Source organism: Calypte anna, chromosome Z (genome assembly GCF_003957555.1).
Source record: "Calypte anna isolate BGI_N300 chromosome Z, bCalAnn1_v1.p, whole genome shotgun sequence".
NCBI classification, from domain to species: domain Eukaryota; kingdom Metazoa; phylum Chordata; class Aves; order Apodiformes; family Trochilidae; genus Calypte; species Calypte anna.
Genome location: NC_044274.1, coordinates 48158180 through 48180002, shown reverse-complemented (window position 1 = coordinate 48180002; position 21823 = coordinate 48158180). Strand labels below are relative to the sequence as shown.

The following is a 21823-nucleotide window of genomic DNA, read 5'->3' as shown; positions in this document are numbered from 1 at the left end:
GGAGGCGGCCGCGAGGAAAGTGGGGGCGGGGCGGGGCGGGGCTCTGGCGCGTGACGTTGGGACGGCGCGTGTGTGTGGGGAGGGGGAGAAGAGAGACGGGGGGGCGGCGGGGGGGGCGGCGGCGGCGGCGGCGGCGGCGGCGGCGGCGGCGGCGGGACGGCAGCTATGGCGACTTGAGGCGGCAGCGCGGCGACTTGAGAGGGCTCTCCCCCTCTCCCCCCGCCGGCACCGCTGCCTCGCCCCGACTACAACTCTTCCTCGCCTCTGAGCAGGGGCGGGCTGGGGCTGCCTCCGGCTGCTGGGGTCAGCGCTCCCATGGAGGACGAGGACTGCCCCGAGCTGGTGCCGATAGACGCCGTCGGCGCGGAGCAGACTGTGCCCGGCCCCAGCGAGAAGATCCCGGTGACGATCATCACGGGATACCTGGGTGAGGAGCGGCCTGGCAGCGGCGTGCCCCGGCGGTGCGGCCGGCCTGCGGGCCGCCGGTTGCTGGCGTCGGGAAAGCCGCTGAGCCACAGGCCGGGCTGCGGAGGGGCTCTGGGCTGCCGGGCGGCCCGCACACCGCCGGGCGGGCAGAGGTACCCAGCAGCCCTGGGAGCAGCCTCTGCCCGGGCGGTGTGACAGAAAGCCATAGTCCGATGTCGGAGCTGAAAGGCTGCCTCAGCGCTACTCGCTCAGCGCTTCAGCGCCGTGTCCCCATGCCGATCCAGGGGAATGCTGTTCCGGTGGGATTTCCAGAAGGGTCTTGAACAGCCGTACGAGATCCTGGTGCTGCTATTCCCGGCCTGTTCTCAGTGTCTGATTTGTTCTAGTCGTGTTTGACGAATCTCTTTTTTCCTCTTAATGCCAGCACAGCGTAAGGTATTTGCCTTAGTTAAATGATGATGATGGTAAGTGCAGACTGAGTTGCAGTCTACAAATGTGGTGTTGGCTTCCGTGTCTTAACGCAATTACCGGGAGCCTTACATGTAGTTTCATACCGTGAAGGTAAGGCTGAATTTAGGGATACTGACACTGTTCTAAAAGTTGTGACTTTGTGCTGCAGCATACTCTTTTCAGAAAACTCTTAAGGGTACAAAAATCCTCTAGTTATGATCTTGTAAGTGGCATGAAACTTAGTACTGGAATACTACAGAGCTCTGAACATGTCACAGTGCTTCCTCTGATGGCAATTAGTAGCACATCAATGATTGATGACAACGGAAGAGCAGGTCAAGAAAGATCTTGAGAAGTGTAAGTGCATTTCTGTGTAAGTTTTGTTAATCATAAAACTGAGTTTTCTAGGAAAAGACTGCCAATTGGTAGGGGATTTGTAAGTTTGTCAAGCACTGACACTTTGTCAGTGGAAAACTGAGTCTTTTAAAACTGCAATTTAATGTGGTAGTTCCATACCTCTACAAATTAATTTTTTGCAGTGTTGAAATAGAATGCAGGATACAGAAGTTAAAACTATATCAGAAGAGATCAGATTTCTCTGAAGTGTGCACATGCACAACAGTACTTACTTTTTATTTGAGAATGTAAGCCTGTTTTTTTTTTTTTCACATCTTAATAGAAATGTGGTCTGTGTTCCAGGAGCTGGGAAAACAACTCTTCTAAATTACATACTGATGGAACAGCATAATAAAAGAATAGCAGTTATTCTGAATGAGTTTGGAGAAGGTATGTAAACATGCAGAAGCATTTTTTTATAGTAATAAAGTGACATATTCAGATTTTTTAAAATTTTTTTGAAAACATGGTAATTTTAAGTATCAACAGGGTCTTTATTTGAGATGGAAGCAGAAGCGAAATTCACTTTCCTTTAGCAAAGTTTGTGCCACTTCTGCTGCACTTTCTTTGAGTTTTGGTCTTAGTATTGCCAATTTGACTTTGGCTTTTAAATTTCTCATAAAATGAAAAATACTTATTTCTAAAGAATGTGGCAGAAACATCATCTCAGAATACAAAAATACCCAAGAGTAAAAATACACATATACCAACTCGAATGTTTTGTATCTCTTTTGCAGGTAATGTCACGCAAATTTTTAGATTAAAGTTATAGTGCTGCTTTTATTTCTAGGAAGTGCCTTGGAGAAATCCCTAGCAATCAGCCAAGGGGGAGAACTCTATGAAGAATGGCTGGAGCTCAGAAATGGCTGCCTATGCTGTTCAGTCAAGTAAGGAAGGACTGTTGTAGAAGTTGTTACAGTGGGATCTGGGGGAGGACTGAGAAAGGGAGAAGACATACAATCATAGAATGACAGAAGTGCTCAGGCTGGAAAAGATCAGAAGTCCAACACTCTACTTCTGATAACCCACTACTAAACCATGTCCCCAAGCACCACATCCAGATGATTTTTAAGCACATGAAGGGATGGAGACTCAACCACCTCCCTGGGAAGCCTGTTCCAGTGCTTAACAACCATTTCTATAAAGAGGTTTCTCCTGATATCCAACCTAAACCTCCCCTGATGCAACTTAAAGCCATTTCTCCTTGTCCTGTCATCTGTCACATGTGAGAATAGACCATCCCCACTCTCACTACAACCTCCTTTCAGGTATTTTTAAAGAGTGATAAGGTCTCCCTTCAGCCTCCTTTTCCCCATACTAAACAGCCCCAACATCCAGGATTTGATTCCTAAAATTTGTAGTAATACTGATTGATGCTTCTTTTGTGAGCTAAACCAAGACCTGGAATTTAGGAGATAGATGTTTGTTTACTGGATTTTGAGTTTATGTCTTCTTAAATGCCAACGAATCAACATTGGAGTACTGTAGAGTAGAGTGCACTTCTGTTCTGTTAGTATTCTATATTCCTATACAGAGAGCTAAAGATTTATGGAGGCTGGAACTAGGACTCAGGTTTGCTGATTACCACATTAAATAGTTACTCTATGTGTCTTTATATGTTGATTAATGCTTGAATACCTCAGAAAGGGTGGAGGGAGAATCTTGTGGTGATCTAATGAAACACAGTGTTCCAAATTGCAACCAGATGATCATCACATTAAAAAGAAGGAGTGTATTTGTCTCAGGCATTTTAACCGTGATTGTTTGAATGCTGGGTTGCTTGTACTAAGTGTGTAATAAGGAAGATGGCCTGTTTGTCCTAAAAAATGGGAACAACTGGTCTTAATTACTATGCCTTAAATTGGCATAATAAGTGGAAAACAAAAGACACTATTACCTTGTATTCTACTGAGATGTAATGAATGCTGTAATTGCTGCTATGCTGTATTATATAAGTTGGTTTCTTATATAGAATCCCATATATACCTGCTTCAGGCTGGCTTCATCAGCTGAGATTTTAGTAAATGACATACCTTGATTTTGCTGCAGGTGATGTGGAAAGGCAGGAGAACGTGGTTCAGTATTTCCAGCCTCCTCCACACCCCTGTTTCTTTTTTGATATCCGCTGCTAAACCAAATAGTTACATATTTACACAGTCATTCTGCTCTTTAGAAGGTTTTCAGTGTTTGAAAACAAGTCTTCATTTAAATCAACTTTATTATGCCTGCTGGGAGTAGGCCAATTCTATTTCAGACTAAAATGAAACATCAAATTACAGTTTGCCTAATAGAGAACAGGCATTGGTGCTGAGGGCTGATGACTGAATTTTCATTGTAGACTTGGAAGTCCTGACTCAGGTCTTTGCTTTGATGGTACTGTTCAGTATGTTTTATGCCAGAAGATACATGTTTACGTGTTTTAGCTTGCTTTTTCTATTCCCAAGTTTAATTTTTTTCTTCTTACAGGGACAATGGTGTGAAGGCTATTGAGAACCTGATGCAAAGGAGAGGAAAATTTGACTATATATTATTAGAAACAACGGGTTTGGCAGATCCTGGTAGTTAACATTTATGTTTTTTGTAACCATGACAATTACTATGTTCTTATTACATGCTTGTTTGCTCACTAGTCAGTTTGCTGTGCAGAATGTATTATAAAGTGGTGAGTTGTCAGGCACATGGCTTTATTGCTTGACTGAAACTGAATTGGATAAGGTACAGAAGCAGGGTTGTGGGTGGGGCTACTTGCTTGGGTGTTTTTGTTTTTTTGAACTTGCTCTAAATTGACTCTAAAGCTTAACAGAGCTCTGATTAAGCTATATCTCTATAAAGAGAAGAAACAGCTTGGTGAAAAGCAGAACACTCTGGAAGCAGTAGTTTTCAGTAGGCTTCTGTTGGCCTTCCAAAGTATAAATTATTAGCCTCTGATACATTGTTACCTTGTCTGTGATAGGCTATATATTTTATGACAATATGAAATGCCCTGCAGAATAGACAAATACATTCTTTTGGTAGGTAGAGAACAATAATAGATCTCAAAAATTTCTTTCTTGCTCTTTAATGATAGTTTTTATTAAAAGGTGTTTAAACTTGAGCTCACGCTAGTGATAGCTATATAAAACAACTTTATCTGAACCATCTCAATTAAAAAATGTGTGGTTGATTGAGAGGGAGCAGGAGGGAGTGAATTCAGAGTTTCCCATTTAGGAGACTGACGCTTCCCAGCACAAAGCTAAAGAGTTGTAATGGTAAAGTGATTTTGTTCAAAAGAAAGGACATTGATTTAGCCTCTGTTACACAGAAATTCTTTTTGGGTCAAATTGGAAAACTATTAAGCTTTTTTTTTAAAAAATCAATAAGATACCAGAAAACCAGTAGATTTTGTGACCCTTGCTATATCTTGCATGAGTAAGCACTGTCAACAACTGATGGGTATTTGGTGTTGATACAGTGTGGTGTTTGGAAGACTGCATCTAGTCATTTCAGGTGGACAGTTTTAGGTGTTAGAATGAATTTAGTTAGTGATCTTTTTTTCTGATGTGCTTAATACTTGTAGCCTGCCAGTGATTAAGGATCTGATAATTGAAAAAGACAAAAACTGTTCTTGTTGTTAGCTCCTCCTGTCCTTCATGTTGTGGCAATAATATATGTTAAATTCAGTTGTTTCATAATAAGTTATAGTTGGTTTTTTGTGGTTTATTTTGTTCTTTTAAGTCTATAGCACATCCAACAGATGCTAGAATCTAATTTACAAGGCCATTTTAGCAGAAAACAGGAGTAGCATACTTGTAGGCCATGTCTAATGTACGTGTATCAGGTCACAAATTCCAAGCCCTTGTTGGAAGCCCTTGATAGACAACATTCCAGTTGTCCCAGTACTTGCAGGTTCTTTTTGCTCAAGGCTCATCAGTTTAGTATGTTCCGTTTTACATTCTGAAGAAAAACAGATGACTGTACAAAGAAGAGAAAGTCTTACGCGTTTCATTATTGCAGAAAGACCTAATCTGGATGGATATTTAGTGTATGATGAGGCCTGGTGTGTAAAAATTACTGGAATCATATAATCATAGAATAATTCAAATTGGAGAGGATGTTGGGAGACTTTTGGTCCAACCTCCTGCCCAGAGCAGGGTCAGCTGTAAGACAAGACCAGGTTGCTTGGAACACCAAGTCATATATCTCTGTCCTCTGATAATAAACATGACAGAATCTTTCCAGGCAAACTGTTATGTGCTCGTCTTTTCATGGTGGAAAAAAGATTTTTCTGATGCGTTTGATCTTAACCTCTCTTCCTTTAGTTTACTATGGTTGTCTCTCATCCGTCTGCCATGGTCTCAGTGTCTTCTCAGTGACTCACCAGGGAGGCTGCTGCTTCCCCAGAGGCTGTCCCTTCTCCAGGCTAAGTGAGCCCAGTTCCACACTGCACCTTGTAGGGCTTGTGCCCTGGTCTCAACTGTCTTGGTGTTCCTAAGGGTGAATTCACTCCAGTTTATTGATGACTTTCCTGTATGGGGAATCCCTATACTGGAAGTGCTAGCCAGACGTGGGCTTTATAGTGCTAAAGAATAACCTCCCTTCAACTGTGCTACTGTTCCAGTAGCCTGGGTACATTTGTCCTTCACAAATGTAGAGGGCACACTGCTTGCTCAGCTTGGTGCCTGTCACGACCTCCAGTGACTTTTCTTCAGCCAAGCTGTCCCTAGCCTGTGTCATTGCTCTTTTTTCCTAAGTGTGTTAACCTTTTTCCATACTGAAATACATCAGGTTCTCGTTTGCCTTTCCTTCCTGCTTTGCTAGGTCCCTCTGAAACATCTCTGCCTTTAGGTATGTCAGCTATTCCTTTCCAAGTCTGGTGTTCTCTGCAAACAGGACAGGCCTGTCTTCCATTCTTTTCTTGGTTCCTGGTGGAGTTGTTGAACAGGACAGGTCCCAAGATCAGTGTTTAGTACACCAGTTAATACTGGCTTTCAGACATGGTATACTCCATTAACCGCATCCTTTAGAGATTAACTATCCAATCACTTCCATGTAGTTATCTTTCCATTCATACTGTTAATGTCCTATGTTGGTTACTAGAATATCTCCAAGGATAGTGTTGAAAAATGTGCTAGAGGTGATGTAAATGGTATGCAGTCCTCTCCCCTTGCCAATAGATACGATTTTTTTTTCATCAGAAGGCCATGTATGACATTAACAGATTGATCTGGCATGATTTATCTGTGTACAGTACCTGTTTGCAAATGCATGTGCATGAGACATATCTTAATTGGATCCATTTTAAAATTACCTGAAGACAGAAAATTTACTGTGGAGTCCACAATATTTTCTGTATCTGGTTTTTTTTCATCCTGTTGGTTTATGATTTATGGAACTGCATATGAGAAGACATTCTAGAAGAGAGTTTAGAAGAGAAGTTCCCTAAGAGGGAGCTGATTTCTCCCAAATGTGCCAGTTCTGTTTTCTTTAACTGTTTTGTCTCATTTTTGTCTGTATTTTCGGTGTGTGGCATGACCTAGAAACAGTGGCTGAAAGATGATGACAGGTAGTACAGATTTATTATAGAAATGAGTGGGCCTTTTGAATATAGTAATGACAGATAATTGGTATGACTGAGTAGAGGTAGTTTGGACAACTCAAAAGCATCTGGACTTCCAAGTTTTTTAAAGCTTTTTGTAGTCATAGGTGCTTATGTTACACACAAGTATAATGCTTTAGTAGCTGTTGTTAAATGTGTGATTGGGTATTTGACACCTGCGATGCTTTCTGTGTTTGGGAGAGTGGAGTTTCAAGTACAGCTCTACAAATAAAGTTTTTCTTTGAAATATTTGAATATTGACAGTTTACTGAAAAATGTAAATTTTGCACCTAAATGTACTCCCTCCCTTAGGTGCTGTGGCCTCCATGTTCTGGGTTGATTCTGAGCTGGGAAGTGACATCTATCTTGATGGTAAGAAGTGCAGGCTTGTGTTCCAATGCATTAGTGTTACATATCTGGATTTAATGTAATGAATCCCTATCATTTAAGGCAAGTTTACAAAAAATGTTTGGAATGCTTTATTCTTGTTTTCATGTCCCCAGATTTGACCACAGATCATCTGCTTGCTTATTCTGATCCTTTTCTCTATCTGTTTAGTGAGCTGTCTCTTTTTGCTAAATCCAGCAGAAGTTTTGTAATGTTTTGCTAAGGAATCAGATTTAGAGACATCTTGCTTGAGGTACAAGGAGGATGTGAGAGAACTCATTAGTTAGGTGTTCTAAAACATTATTTAGGAGTAGTATTACAGCTCTCATTATTTTTTTCCAATATAGTATTTCCTGACTTGCTTCCTTTTTTTCTGAACTCTTATAAACGTCTGGACTCTCACGCCTTTTGTTTTCTTCTTTCTTTGCCTACTGTGCTCTTGTTATCTCTAGTATTTGCTATGTTCCATTACAAATCTGACAATTTATATACATTGTCAATATGTGGACTTAATAAATCAACATTCAGTGTGCTCTTCATTTTTTAAAATGTACATAAAAAACTTAACTTTTAGGCTTAAAGCAGTCCTGCTGGCACTGTAAAATACCCATCTAGCCAAGGAAACATTCAGTTGAATAGGGAAGAGCTTCTTCAGTTTCTGCAGGGGAATTGCAGATTCCTGGTTACTTACAATCAGAATAACTATACCTGAGTCAGCCCCTTTAATTTGTTTCTATAACCTGTAAAAGCATACCTCTGCCACTTTGCTGTTGTGGAGGGTGGAGAGGCATCCATCTTGTGAGAACTTTTCTCACCTGCTCTTAAAGACATTTTTTATCATAGTTTCAGGTAACAGATAGGAAACTGACCAGGTGAGAAGTCCAACGTTCAGATGCACTGGAAACATTGGAAGTGTTATAAGCAGATGTAAATGTGATTATAATAATATTTCAGTACTTATACATGAAGTTTCAAGTTGTTAAATTACTGGCTGCTTTCATCACATTTCTGTTTTATTTTAATATTCTCTTTCAGGTATTGTTTCTGTTGTTGATGCAAAGCATGGATTACAGGTAATTTACTGGATTTGTTACATGATTTAAAGCTGTAACATTAGAACATGTGTTACAATAAAGTTCGTTTGGACGACTTACAGATTTACAGCTGCTTTAATTCTTAACAGTGGTTGAGGGTGTATATTAATTGCTGTGGTACATTAGTACTGTATTTTGAATGAGAACAAGGAAGTACTCATATTCACAGGAATTCAGATTCTTAACAGCACAGCAGCATGTCTGCTGAGAGTTGTTAGGTTGCTAGATACTTAATTCCTTCTAATGCTATCGCTTCACTTGGGAATCTCGCTCATATGCCAAATAGATATTTGGATTACTGTAAAACAGAGTCTTCTGTGCATGTTACTTCAAAGAACATAGTAAGAACAGACCTCTTATACTAGTGTGGTGATAGCTAAATTGAGGCTTGGATCTGGAAAGGTGCTACTGTAATGGCAGCTCTGGTGAGGGGAGATGAGAGGCAGGTGTCCAGGTACCATTTCAGATTATGAGATTATTTCATTACATAGAAACAGACAAAATGAGCAGGTATTAAAGTAATCTATAGAAAGTGTAATTTATAGGAACAAAACTATAGAACGGTGAGGTTGGGTAACAGCAGAAATTAAATAATTCAACATCTTTTGTAATAGCAAGTCATCAGAATTATTATTAGCAATGTAATAAACTAGGAATTGAGTACTTTGATTAAGTATTGACTTTGCAGGATTCAAAATAAAAGTGGCAATGGGAAGAGATGCCTCCATGGCATCTTGCTGTGAAAATATTTTTAATATCTCTATTTTATAATGGCTGTAAAAAGTTGAGAGAACTGAGGCATAATGGTTAAAAAAATAAGGAAATGATCCCTCCTTTTTAAGATTTTATTTTTATTGGAATGTGGGTTTCTCGTATGAGTTGAGCTTGTCTTAACAACTCATGTAGTGAAAGGGGGCAGTCTTGTCCTCAATTTGTGTTGCACCAAGGCTGAACTAATCTAACCCAACCCCACAGCAAACCAGTTTGGCAAGTTAGGCTATGGTGTTTTGCATGGACATTGTAGGAGAAGAGCAAAAGGAAGGGGCTCAGAGCTAGTTTGCTTCTTCAAACAGGAGCCAACTTTTAAACCAGCTCCATTAACAAAAGAAAGCACAGTGTGTTTAATGTCAGCCTTGTTTTCAGCCAACTGCCCCCGTACTAATTCAGATGTGTTTTGTTGCTTGCAAAAATGTTGTTCTGTCTTCATACCCTGCTGATTTATTGTCTTGAATCAAGGATGTGTTGCACACAGCAACACAGACTTGTTTAAACAATAAAATTTTTTAATATTTAAACTCCTGGGTCATATGTCAGAAGCAGCACAAATGTTCAGACACATTCAGCTTTTTTATGTGTTACTGACTTTGACAGCGTATGGAAAACTCAATGTTCAGTCAGTAAGGCTGACATCCACCCAGAATAATATAAACTTAAGGCTTTCTCCATTACATGCCAGGTAAATAGTGTTTGTTTTGTATAAAGGACTTGCTAAGCTGTGTGATTCCTCTGATTGCAAAGTTTAACCTCAGCAACTGTTTGTGATTCAATGAATTCTGAAATCCATACAGGTAATGACATTGAGATAATGGGTAGCAATTTCAGGGAGTCATGCTTCGAAGATCCAACCCATCACAAGAAGAGCTGACAAATAGTGTCCTGTGACCAGTCAGCCAAATTGAAACTGAAGTGGTAATTGATAACATGGGTTATCACTAGAATGGATTTGTCAGCCAGCAATCTGAAATAGTCCTTTTTTAATTATGGGCAAACAGTTGGACAACTTGAAGTGGCAGTTGTCTACTTTCAGGACTTGACATCTGTCCTGTTGGCATTTTCCATTTCAGGGTAACAAATCTTAGAGTTTTCAATCCAATACAGTCAGTACACAGAGGATTACAAAGAAAAAGTCAAGAAGAGAGGGAGGACAGGTTCCCTCCCAGTCATCCTGTTGTTATGCTTTTTTTGGCAGGTTTTTTGGTTTTTGTTTTTTGTTGTTTTGTTTGCTTGTATTGTTTCTTTGCTTGTTTACCCCATGACCACTTCCATTCAGTATTCTTGTGTCTTTAAAACTAAATTTTAAAACGGTATTACTGGTGCATTTAGAGCTAGTGAATGAATGCACAGGACTCTTAATTTTCCTAGATACATCAGGCATAAGATGTGATATCATAATATCACAGCACCAGTTTAAAGTTTTCTTGCCCCCAGATGTCTGTGATGCTACTTTCCTAGAGTCTGCTACCTCTGTTGCAGAGCAAGTGGAAAACAATGCATAGCTTAATCTTTCCTGCTTCATTCTGAAGTCTGTTGCTTTGCCTAGGTTATTGATGAAAGTAAGGCTTTACATTGCTAAACCCCACACTGGAGCTTGAGATGCAGGGTTTGTTTTGTTTTTGTTTTTTTTTCTTTTCACTTTCAGTACTTCTTCTGCAGGGACATAAAGGTGAAGCACAATGCTGCAGGCATTTAAGATCTTAAATTCCTGCAGGATTACCAGAAGCTGCTGTGTTAGTCCGTATTGTCTGACTCTTCTGCCCAGCTGCTGCTTGAATAGGCTGCAAGCACTGATGATGGGCAGACTTGCTGAGGAGTAGTGGATTATTTGTAGAAACCCAGAACAAGAGTCATGAATTTTTATTGTAAAAGTAGTTTGTAAAATTTTTCAGAGGAAATGAGTGTGCAATAGTACAGGATTCCCTAATCCTGTACTGCAAGCCTATCTCATCTTTAACTTAGTAGAAAAATTACTATACCTTAATTTTTTTAGCTACTGCTTTCCATGGTTACCATATGCCATGGAGACTTCTTCCCTTTGTCAGATATCTGAACAGTAATTAAAACCAAGTGTTGTTACACACGTTTTTAACTCTGTAGCATTCTAGTCATAAAATTGGGAGTTTTCATAAAAGAAACTATAAGCTTCTGAAATGGTGAATGTGGAAAAGTACTTTGTCATGATAATTTTATAGAAAAATTCTAGATGCCATCTTCCTCAATAGGTTGTTGAAAAATATATGTCAGCTGAGTTGGTTTTAACATTTTAACTGCAAATGAATTTAAATGTCATTTGAATCTGCTTAATTTTTTCCCAGCACCTGACAGAGGAAAAGCCAGAAGGCCTTGTCAATGAAGCATGTCGGTATGGATATAAATTAATTTCATATATCAGAGGAACTGTGCTGTATAGAATTTCGTTTGACAAATTTGTGTTTTTTCTTTTATAAGGCTTTTGTCTCCTCCTCTGCTTTTAAACCAAGGTAGATTGGTGTAATGAAATAGAAAAGTGCATGGTCCATTTGTTTTTTTGCCAAGATCTTACTCTTTTAATACATATTTTTAGAGAGATTTGGTTTTATGTAAGTGGAGGAAAACTACCTCTGCTGGGGAAAAGCAAGAATTGCAGTCTTGAATCTTCCAGGTGCTCCCAGTAGAACCGGGGTAATAGCCTTTACTGAATGCAGAGCTGTAGTGATAAAGTGCAGTTGTCACAAAAAAGACTTCAGGTATGACTTTGTGAAGAAAGAGTACATGCAAGAAAAGTAGGGATCTGAGAGGTTCATAAATTACAAAGCTCTGCAGATTAGTTGACTTCTTTTTTAAAATAAAATAATCAAAGAAAAAACAAACAGAAACCTAACAAGCCTTTTCAGCTGAACAGACTCTTCTTGTGATGCAGAACAGCACCTCAAGAGGAAACACTGTAGTTATATTTCCTGATGTTCTAGTTAGATCAATGCTTGCCTTTCTGTTCTAACAATGTTCCTACTATTTTTCTGATGCTATGGGAGAGAGATGGTTTTTCTGCCTTACAGAAAAATGAGCTCATACAGAATTTTTGTTTGTGTTGGGGTTTTTTTGGTTTTATTTGTTTGTTTGTTTTGTATTTTTTCTTTTTTCCCTAATGCATAGGCAAGTTGCATTGGCTGATCTTGTAATCATCAATAAAACAGATTTGGTTTCAGGAGAAGAATTGGATAAAGTCAGAACAACTGTCAGGTATGAAACTTTTGGCATAACTGAAACTTTACTGGCTTAAAGTTTATTTCAGCATAGTTACTTCCTTCTTGCTGTTAATACAGAAATTAGGTCTCATGATTACACATAAATCATTAGCACATCAGGGAAAAAGAGACTTCCCATTTCTAAAGGCATTTCAATACTTGTATGTGCTTACAGAAGGTTGGCAGTTTGCCTCTTTATTCAGTGTTACTTACTAAGGCTTTTGTCTTAAGTGTCCATGTTCTTACATTTTTTGGCATCTGTTCCTATTTTTCTGAATTAACTTCAGGGAAAAAAAGTCATCTAGTAGATATGAGTTCACTAGTGAATACAAAGTTGTATGGAGGAAATACCAAAAATCATACTGCCTGTGGTCTTGGCTGTAAAAGAACCAATGATCTGAATCAAATTAATGATCAAAGTCTTGATGAAAATCTTTTTGCCTCAGTACCATGATAACCAAAATGAAACACTAACATTTTGAAACTCTTTGAAACATTATTGGTGATTTATATTCTAAAAGTAAAAATGCTGACACCCACCAGAGTATAACATGAGGAACCTTGCATAGGAAAACACTGTTCTTACTTGGTACTATTTTGTTGTCAGAACTTGTGAAGTTCCCCTTACTTTGAGTATGAAAAAGTAATAAAAATGTAGTGTTGTTGGAGTGTCTCTTGCTTTGTTCAGGCTGGTACCAGAGTTGGGGTTATAGTGGTGCCATGATGATTTTGATGGTTAAAGTGCTCAAGCAATGTATTATGGTTGCATTTTTATCTAACTTTTGGTTTCTCTATTTTAGGTCAATAAATGGACTTGTAAAAATTCTAGAGACACAAAGATCAAGGTATTAAATGGCCACTATTACTAGGTACCAGATCCTTCTTTTCTGACAGATTAAGTATGCTATTAGATCAGTTTGGTTAAAGGAAAGCTATTGAATTAGAAATATTTAACTCAGTATTTATTTCACTAATAAGCATTTAGGTAAAGGAATTTTTTTAAAAGAAGTAAAAATGTATTTTTCTTTGTTACTGTTCACACCCTGTACTTTAGTGCATAACTAATTAAAAACAAACAACTATTAAGATGTAGCTTATCTTACAGAGCTTATCACTAGTGGGATTTCTTGGACTTTGCAATAAAAACATAAATATTTCTTGTTTACCTGACAGGTAGATTTTACAAAAGTTTGTGCATTACTTTTTCCAAACCCTACATTTTGTTCTAAGTTTAATATGAATACAGCTTTTAATTAACAAAGCATTTGCATTTCATGTTGCCATTTATGGAGTTACAGCATTCTGAAAGTTGTTGAAAAATACTGCTGTAGAGGTAGTTTTATTGACTTCAGGGTATTAAACAATGTTGCAGATTTTTAAAGGTAGTGTCCTAGGTAGAAATTCAGAATTTTCTTGTAACTTGTTAACCAGATTTTGTAACAGGAAGGGCAGCTGATAAGGCTGAGTTGTATCTGAGCTGATTACGGATCATGTGCACCAGATGTTTTTTTCCCTGCTGTGTCAATGTGAAGATACTTCTCCCATAGGATGGCTGCTGCAGACAAGTTGTTACTGTAAAATTACCTTTAAAGCAGTACCAGGTAGTTAGTAAAAATCATAAGGAGGGAAAAATAAGGAGGAAAAGTAATAGCATTGGTTTTGATATTTTTCATTGGGATACTGACTCAGATTTTATCTTAAATAAGGAATTAAATGGAAATGGTATTTCAGGGACATCAGTCCCTGTACAGTTACATGATGAAAAGCATTCTCTGTAGTGACTGTCATCTTGGTTTATAAGGATTATTTTGTTCAAGGAGGAAAGAGAAAGATCAAGAGCAGATTGAGTGAGGCTTTGACCAGTCTGGTCTATTGGGAAATGTCCCTGCCCATGGTGGGCAGGTTGGAACTAGATAATCTCTATTAATATGATCTGAGTAATAATAATAGGAAGAATTTCTCATTTAGTGAAAATCAGGTATTATGCAGGCATCCAATATGAAGAATTAATTTTTTTTCTTGGAAATATTTTGTGTTTTACTGTGCTTTTTAAAATTATGTTTCTGTGCTTACATATTACTGTGTAAATAAAAACTGCATTTCCTTGTAGCAGACAATACCAACCACCATCATCTAAAACTAAGGCTAAGGTTTGATGCCATTAGCATAATAACACACAAAAACAAGCATAAGAACCATTAAAAATGTTTAAGTATACACAATAATTTAATATAACAAAAATAACAAGCTTTCTTTTTTCTTCTCTTTCCTCTTTCCTCTTTCCTCTTTCCTCTTTCCTCTTTCCTCTTTCCTCTTTCCTCTTTCCTCTTTCCTCTTTCCTCTTTCCTCTTTCCTCTTTCCTCTTTCCTCTTTCCTCTTTCCTCTTTCCTCTTTCCTCTTTCCTCTTTCCTCTTTCCTCTTTCCTCTTTCCTCTTTCCTCTTTCCTTTTCCATTTTCTCCTTCTTTTTCTTTCTCTTTTTAGAGTTGATCTCTCCAGTGTCCTGGACCTGCATGCTTTTGACAGTTTATCTGGAATAAGGTATGGTAACAATTTCACTGTCTTTTGTTAAAAGTAATATCCATTGTATAAACACATGGATGAAATACACACATGTGAATTCGGGCTCAAAATTGCATCTGAATTTCTGTTAGAAATTCTTGTTTACTCACTTAAAATTCTCATAAGTGGTAATCTGAGACTGAGAGTTTTGCCAATTTCAAATATGTACAAAAAAAGCTTTTTGACTTTGCGAAGTGAAATGAACCAGAGTGTGCATGGTTGGTTGTTTTTTTCCCAAAGTACAAGTTTTGCTTTCATAGTAGGAGTAGAGCAAATGTGTACACTCTTCTGATTCTCTTAAAATTTAAAGGATTTCAAAATTTTTCTTATTTCACATCACGTTGAACTGGAGGCTGCCTTAGTTTTTACAGAAAACAATGAGGGACTGAGGTTCCACAAAAACACAGACACTGAAAATTCTGGTTGCTGTGTTCCATATATGTGTGTAGTTCCATATTTGTGTGTGGTTTGTTTTGTTTTGTATTGTTGTGTTCTGTATTTTTTTTTAATGCCCAATGTGAACTAAGTGTGCTGGGTGACTGGAAAAGTAAGATTGGAGGCAAGGGGAGAAAGACTTTCTGTTCACATGCTGAATCTGTTCAGCAAAGAGATCAAGGACTGCTGGGGTAATTGTAAAGAAAAGGAGAGAATAAACAGTTGGGAAAAGCAACAGCTTTATAAGTTTGGGGTTTTTTTTTTTTCTTGTTTTTCAAAACATCCTTCTAAAATATTTTCAGAAAATCAATTCCTAATAAAGAGATTCTAGTGATTTTTTTCTATGTGCTTTAATGATTTAGTTTGCCTTTTGTCCTTACGCAAAGGAATATCAAGGATGTTGTACTTCTTGAAGTATAAATACTTAAAATTCCAGGGATACTGCAGATTGTTATTATAATTGCTTTTATATTTTAAAAATGTAATGTTCTAACTCAAGTCATTAACTAGATAAAGTCAAATAATAAAGCATATCTATTTTGAGAATAAAAATTACTTATTAGTTGAAGCTCATTCTGACTATACAGTCTGTCTTTGATATTTTAGTTTTGACCTGCAATACTAAAGAGTTTATTCAAATTTGGAAATAATGACATTTGGTCCATACTACTCAAACGTGACATTTAACTTCACCTATTTTCAGTCTGCAGAAAAAGCTTGAGCATGTAAGGACAACACAAGCGCATCTAGATAAGGTAACTGCCAAAATTATTGCTTAAGTGTTTTTTTTTTTTTTTACAAGGTCCTTCAGGGTTATAAACTAAGTATCAATCATGTAAGTATCCGTTGTAAGCACATGTATGCCAAAAAAAAAAAAAAAAATTCAGTTGAATGGTTTCAAACTGGAAGTAGGTAGATTTAGGTTAGGCATTAAGAAGAAATTCTTCAGTGTAAGGGTGATGAGACACTGGCACAGGTTGCCTAGGGAAGTTTTGGATGCCCCTTACCTGGAAGTGTTCAAGGCCAGGTTGGATGGAGCCTTGAGAAATTTGGTCTAGTGGGAGGTGTCCCTGCCCATGGCAGTGGTGTTGGAACTAGGTGGTCCTTACAGTCCCTTCCAATCTAAACCATTCTATTATTCTGTGATTCTGTGATCCCTAAAGTAGAAAAGAAGTTAATAGAAGCCTTCCTGAGTGTTATGAGAGTGTTATGAGACAGCATACTTGTACTGTTAAGGAAAGTGTTGTTGTAGTTCTAGTATGGAGCCGTTTGACCAGTAGGAAACAGTAAGGATTCATTTTTGTTGTTTAGTTCAACACCCGTAATTCTAAGATGGCTGTTGAGACAACTGAGACATAAATGAGAGCAGAACACTTCTCTTGCAGTAGGCTACAAGTTCTTGTTGGAGCATTTGGCAATGGTTTAATCTTTAACAAGTCCAAATGCCAGATTCTGTACCTGGCACAAGTATGAACTGGGAAAGGAATGGCAGGAGCATGGCCCTGCAGAAAGGGACCTGGGGCTGCTGGTCAACAACAGGCTTACTGTGAGTCATTAGCCAAGAGGGCAACTCTTGGATGTGCAGCCTGGGGTGCATCAAACACAGCATCAGCAGCCGGTCCAAAGAGGTGATTATCCCACTGTATTGAGTGTTGGTGCAGCTACACCTTGAAAACTGGTGTGCAGTTCTGGGCCCCACAGTTTAAATAGAAGAATGTGGAGGTCTTTGAATGCATCTAGAGGACAGCAAAGCTGGTGGAAGGGATGGGAGGCGTGTCCTATGAGAAGCAGCTAAGGACTCTGTCTAGTTTGGAGAAAAGGAGGCTGAGGGGCAGCCTCATTGCTATCTACAGCTTCCTGAGGTGGGAATGTGGAGAAGGAGTTGTTGATCTCTTCTCCCTGGTATTCAGTGATCTGAATAATTCAGATCTGCTCCATGGGAGGTTTAGACTGCACATGAGGAAGTGTTTCTTTACTGATGGGGTGGGACACAGGAAGAGGCTTCCTGGAGGGGTGGTCAATACCCCAAGTCTGTCAGTGTTTGAGAGGCATTTGGACAGTGCCCCCAACAAAATGCTTTGGCTTTTGTTCATCCCTGGATTGGTCTGGCAGTTGGGATAGATGATTGTTGTAGTAGTTCCTTTCCAACTGAAATGGTTGGTATATGCTTTGCTGTAAGTTAGACTAGTCATCTGAAAGCAGTCACAATTTGAAAGAATTTTAGGTCATACAAAAATTAATTCTCTGTATCTGCTATTCCATTGAGATGCTGGAATGACAAAAATAAGTTTAAGACACATTATTCCCTTTATTTAATAACAATAATAACAACAACAACAACAACAATAATAACAATAACAACAACAACAACAATAATAATTTCCAACCCATATTTTTACAAATAGTAGTAGTATTATTACCACCACCATCATCAATTTATTACTATAATGATGATAGAATTAAACATCACTTCAGATATCTTTATTTTCAGAATCTATTCCTACCCAGTCTATTCATAAAAAGCTTTTTGTAGCAGGAGAGTACAGGTAGATGAAAAATAGATTGTTTAATTTTTGTCTGGAAGAATTGTGGTGAAGATCGGAAATTGTGACAAACATCAGTATGCCAAGAAAGCAGCATTCCTAAACATATTTGAAAGATTGATCTTACTAGCCTATGAGAACTGAAATTCTTAAGCCTTCTTTGAAAGAAATGTCAGCCATATCAGCAAAGAATTGCAGGGTAGAAGCTGATGGCATTAAGCTATCACTTGTGCCCCTTAAGTGCACACACAGACAATAAGAAAGTATACTGTAATATTGCAAACTGGAGCAGAACTGAAATGGAGAAAAATTTTTTTTCCTAATGTGACATTGGTATGTCATTGCTTTTCTATCAAGTTAAGGTATAAAGAACACTTTTGGAAAGTAATGTAATTAAATGCTTATTCAGTTTGATAAAAGTAAGTGGATCTTTCTAATTTCAGGGCATAATTACAGTAACATTTGAAGTTCCAGGAAATGTAAAAGAAGAAAACTTGAATCTCTTCATTCAGGTAAGTAATACACTCCTGTCAACGGAAAAATCATGATGGTACTTTATAGAAAATTGTCCCATGCCATTCTGTTTATGGATTTATTTTTCTTTTCATAGAATCTTCTGTGGGAGAAGAATGTGAAGGATAAAACTGGACACACCATGGATGTTATAAGATTGAAGGTTAGTCAGAAGTTACCAAATTCTTTGTTCTGTGCTTTTCCTCTTTTACAGCTAAAAACCAGGAATATCTGTCAGTTACAGACCTATCAAAGGTGCTACTGGATCTCTGTGGAGCAGACAAAATGGAGACAAGCATTTTGTCATTGTTGTGTGTAGAGACAAGTTGGTAGCTGCTGGCTGTTGGAATAACTCAGAAGGAGGCAGCTGACAGAAGCAAACATTGTTCCAACTTGTTTTTAATTGAGAGGGAATGTGTACGATTCCATACATCAGTGTCAGAGCTAATAATTGGGACATTAAATTACTTTGTCATTTTTCACCTCCACTGCTTTGGAAGTTTCCATCTATATCACATATGTATCTCCTTATCTGGGTTGTAACTATAGATTGCTATCCATAATTAGAATTGTTAGCATAATAAGCAGAGGCTGTCAGACTGCAGCTTAAAATATGCAGCCTGAAAGGATTTGTCTTAGTGGGCACTTCATGTGTTTTCAGTTGCGTGGTATTGAGAGGAGTGTAGGTGACAGTTTAGGATTTATTTTTATTTTTCATACACCAGGCAGCCAAGTAAATAATTTAAAAATTAGAATCAAGTCTGTTCTTTGTTAGGCTGTAAGAAACACAAGAAAATTTGCTCTGGTTTGTTTTCTGAGGACAGTTGTGTGTCGAGGATAGCAGCATGATTATTTTCATCTCATTGGAAGAAAGGTAATATTCTTGCCCTTTCAGTTACAAAATGAGAGTATCCTTCACTTTCTCTTTCTGACAAACCAAATAAAATAGCCACTGATGCATGTTAAACTGTCTGGAAACAGTACTGCTATCCACATTTCTGTTGTATTGACCATTGGAATCAGAGTAGTTCTTTAGGAGGTATAAGGCCTCTGATAATCTGTGGCTTTCTCAGTCACAAATATACCAAAGCAAATGAACACAGCTAATTAAAGAGTGGTTTCCAAATTATATTGCTTTTAGCTTTATGTTTTACCTGAACTTGTAATCCTTTTAGCAGTGGTAGTCATAGAATTCTAACTAACGTGTCAAATACAGACCTTCTTACATGAAATATTTTAAATTCTTTATTTTTCCCGTTGGAGAAGCATGGCATGTTTTACAGAATGTGATTCATTAGAATATTTTACAAAGTTTTACATGAAGTGATGAAATTTCTTTTAATATAACATTTGCCGAGTGGGTCAGTGGGTTTGCTGTGACAGTAATTCTGTTGCTATTCATTTTACCTTGCAAGTGTTTGTTCTTTTTTGAGTATTCAAAGATTCTGTTTCAGAATAGTGAAAATACTGAGCATGAGAGGGTAATCAGAGTAATCTGAAATAAAACATATTATTGTACTTCACCTTTGATATCCAGTCTTTCATAGACACATAAATTATACACCATAGAAATATTTGAAGTGGCATAGTAGCATAGACATTGTATTTTTGCTCAGACATGCTAGTTACTGACCAAACCGTAGGTTTGTAGGAACTGAATACACAATATGGTAAAGTCTAATGATGAGTCTGTAAAAAAATAGATGTGTAAATGGATGTTGTGAGTAGAAGTGATCATACTACATGGTTATTTTGACGAACTGGTGCATAGTTGCCAGGAATACTTTTCCCTACTTGAGATAGTTTCAAAGGTTGTTTTCCCTTTCACTTACATATTTCATTTTTTAAGGTTTGTTTCTATATCTATATCCTAACAGTTATTTTTCTGAAAAGGGACTGGTATCTATTCAAGGCAAATCTCATCAGGTGATAGTCCAAGGTGTCCATGAACTCTATGATCTGGAAGAGACCGCGGTAGCCTGGAAAGAAGATGAAAAGAGAACAAATAGAGTGGTCTTAATAGGTAAGAAGAAAAAACATACCTCCTTGTTTGGCATTAAGGAGGTGTTCTTTCATCATGTAGTTCCGTGGCTTATCCAGTGAGAAGAAACCAGCCTAAACTGCTCGGAGTAAGGGCAGAGAGTATGTTCACTGTAACCTTCAGTCAAAGGTTTATCCATCCAGACCTCTGTCAGTTCTATATGATGGAGGAATATTAGGTTGGAATAGGTTGGAAATACTTAATTTAGGTAGGCTGGAATATTTAATGTTATTTTAAAAAATCCATAATTAGGAATATAGGTATGGGAATTATTTGAATGTTTGATTAAAGTATTCAGTAACTGTACAGAAGGTAGTGATAGCCATTAAAATGTATAAAATCAGTTTTTTATTACTGTAAAGCTTGTAATGCTGAGGCTGTACATTTCTTACTTCCTTTGCATTACTCTCTCCTTTGCAAACTGTTTTTGTTACAAAAAAAAACCCTGTTTTTCCTCCTTTCCCTTACTTGTAGAGGTTGAAGTCCGTTGTAGCATATAAAATCTACAGTTACTTGCAGCTTAACTTTAGTACTGCTCTGTTTTCACTGATCAGTATAATAAATATTTTCTTTGAGAAGATTTTCAGGTTTCTACTTGCATGCATTTTTGTACTGCACTGTAAAATAAAATTAACCAATTTATTTCTCTCCAAAGGCAGAAACTTGGATAAGGAGACCATCAAAGAAGTATTCATAGCCACTATGAGAGAGAAACAAGGGAACAGTTGACATCAGCTACAGAAAACACGAAGTATCTGCTTAACCCTGCAAGCTTTGTATGAGAGAAAATACAAATACTGAATGACATGCGATATATGCAGTATATTACTTGTTTTTTTGTCTTGCAGTGTACACAGCAGTTAAACTCTGAAGTCCTTATAAGGATGCCAACTGACCTACTGTTTAGAGATTAACTCCTACAGTCTAGAACCAAACACAAAGAGTTTCACTATTTTGTATTTGGTTTATGTCAGTTATGCTAGTAACATCGTTTACATGTGCAGAAATGGAGACAGACAAAAGAGGCAAAATTCCTACCCTGTGCAGTAGGAATATGGTAAATATGTTCAAAGCCTAGTGCTTCCTTCAACTGACTGTGTTTTACTACTGCAAATAACAGCAATTACTCCCTGTGATGTAAGCACATGGAAAATTATTTACTCTCTACTATTAAAATGTCTTCCATCTCTTTCCACTTGTTCTGTAATTTTCTTTCGTTTTGTATGCATACATCCTTCACAGGTATTGATAAACCTGTTGTATAAATGAAACTAAAGAGACGTGGATAGCAGAGGCTTAAGATGCTGGGACAGAGGGAGTCCCAAGCAGGGTGAGGTTATGTTCTTCTGCAGTCTGGTTGTCAGGACCCCTCTCTGCCTCATCCACCTCTTACCCTGTTAAC

General features: G+C 37.9%; 1 protein-coding gene across 3 annotated transcripts; it reads left to right on the top strand.

Moving 5' to 3' along the window:
- Window positions 1-44: 44 nt before the first annotated feature.
- LOC103537264 (COBW domain-containing protein 1) lies at window positions 45-21610 on the top strand. 3 transcript variants are annotated; one of them, XM_030467095.1, is made up of 16 exons: window positions 45-70; window positions 273-427; window positions 1576-1662; window positions 2063-2159; window positions 3739-3830; window positions 7160-7219; window positions 8270-8307; window positions 11421-11467; window positions 12238-12324; window positions 13130-13174; window positions 14812-14868; window positions 16028-16079; window positions 18311-18379; window positions 18478-18543; window positions 20274-20403; window positions 21077-21610. In XM_030467095.1, exons 2-16 carry the CDS (start codon window positions 316-318, stop codon window positions 21148-21150), a joined length of 1113 nt encoding a protein of 370 aa, XP_030322955.1. In that variant the 5' UTR covers window positions 45-70; window positions 273-315; the 3' UTR covers window positions 21151-21610. The 3 variants fall into 3 exon arrangements, with proteins under 3 accessions (XP_030322955.1, XP_030322954.1, XP_030322956.1); XM_030467094.1 differs by lacking the exon at window positions 45-70 and having other exon boundaries at window positions 165-427; XM_030467096.1 differs by lacking the exons at window positions 45-70; window positions 21077-21610 and having other exon boundaries at window positions 165-427; window positions 20258-20358.
- Window positions 21611-21823: the final 213 nt, after the last annotated feature.

Bases quoted from the DNA above. Each gene is read 5' to 3' on its own strand.
- LOC103537264 (XM_030467095.1), top strand. From the start codon at position 316: ATGGAGGACGAGGACTGCCCCGAGCTGGTGCCGATAGACGCCGTCGGC. The intron at 2,160-3,738 runs GTAAGGAAGGAC...TTCTTCTTACAG, and splicing joins TGCCTATGCTGTTCAGTCAA to GGACAATGGTGTGAAGGCTA. The intron at 14,869-16,027 runs GTATGGTAACAA...ACCTATTTTCAG, and splicing joins GACAGTTTATCTGGAATAAG to TCTGCAGAAAAAGCTTGAGC.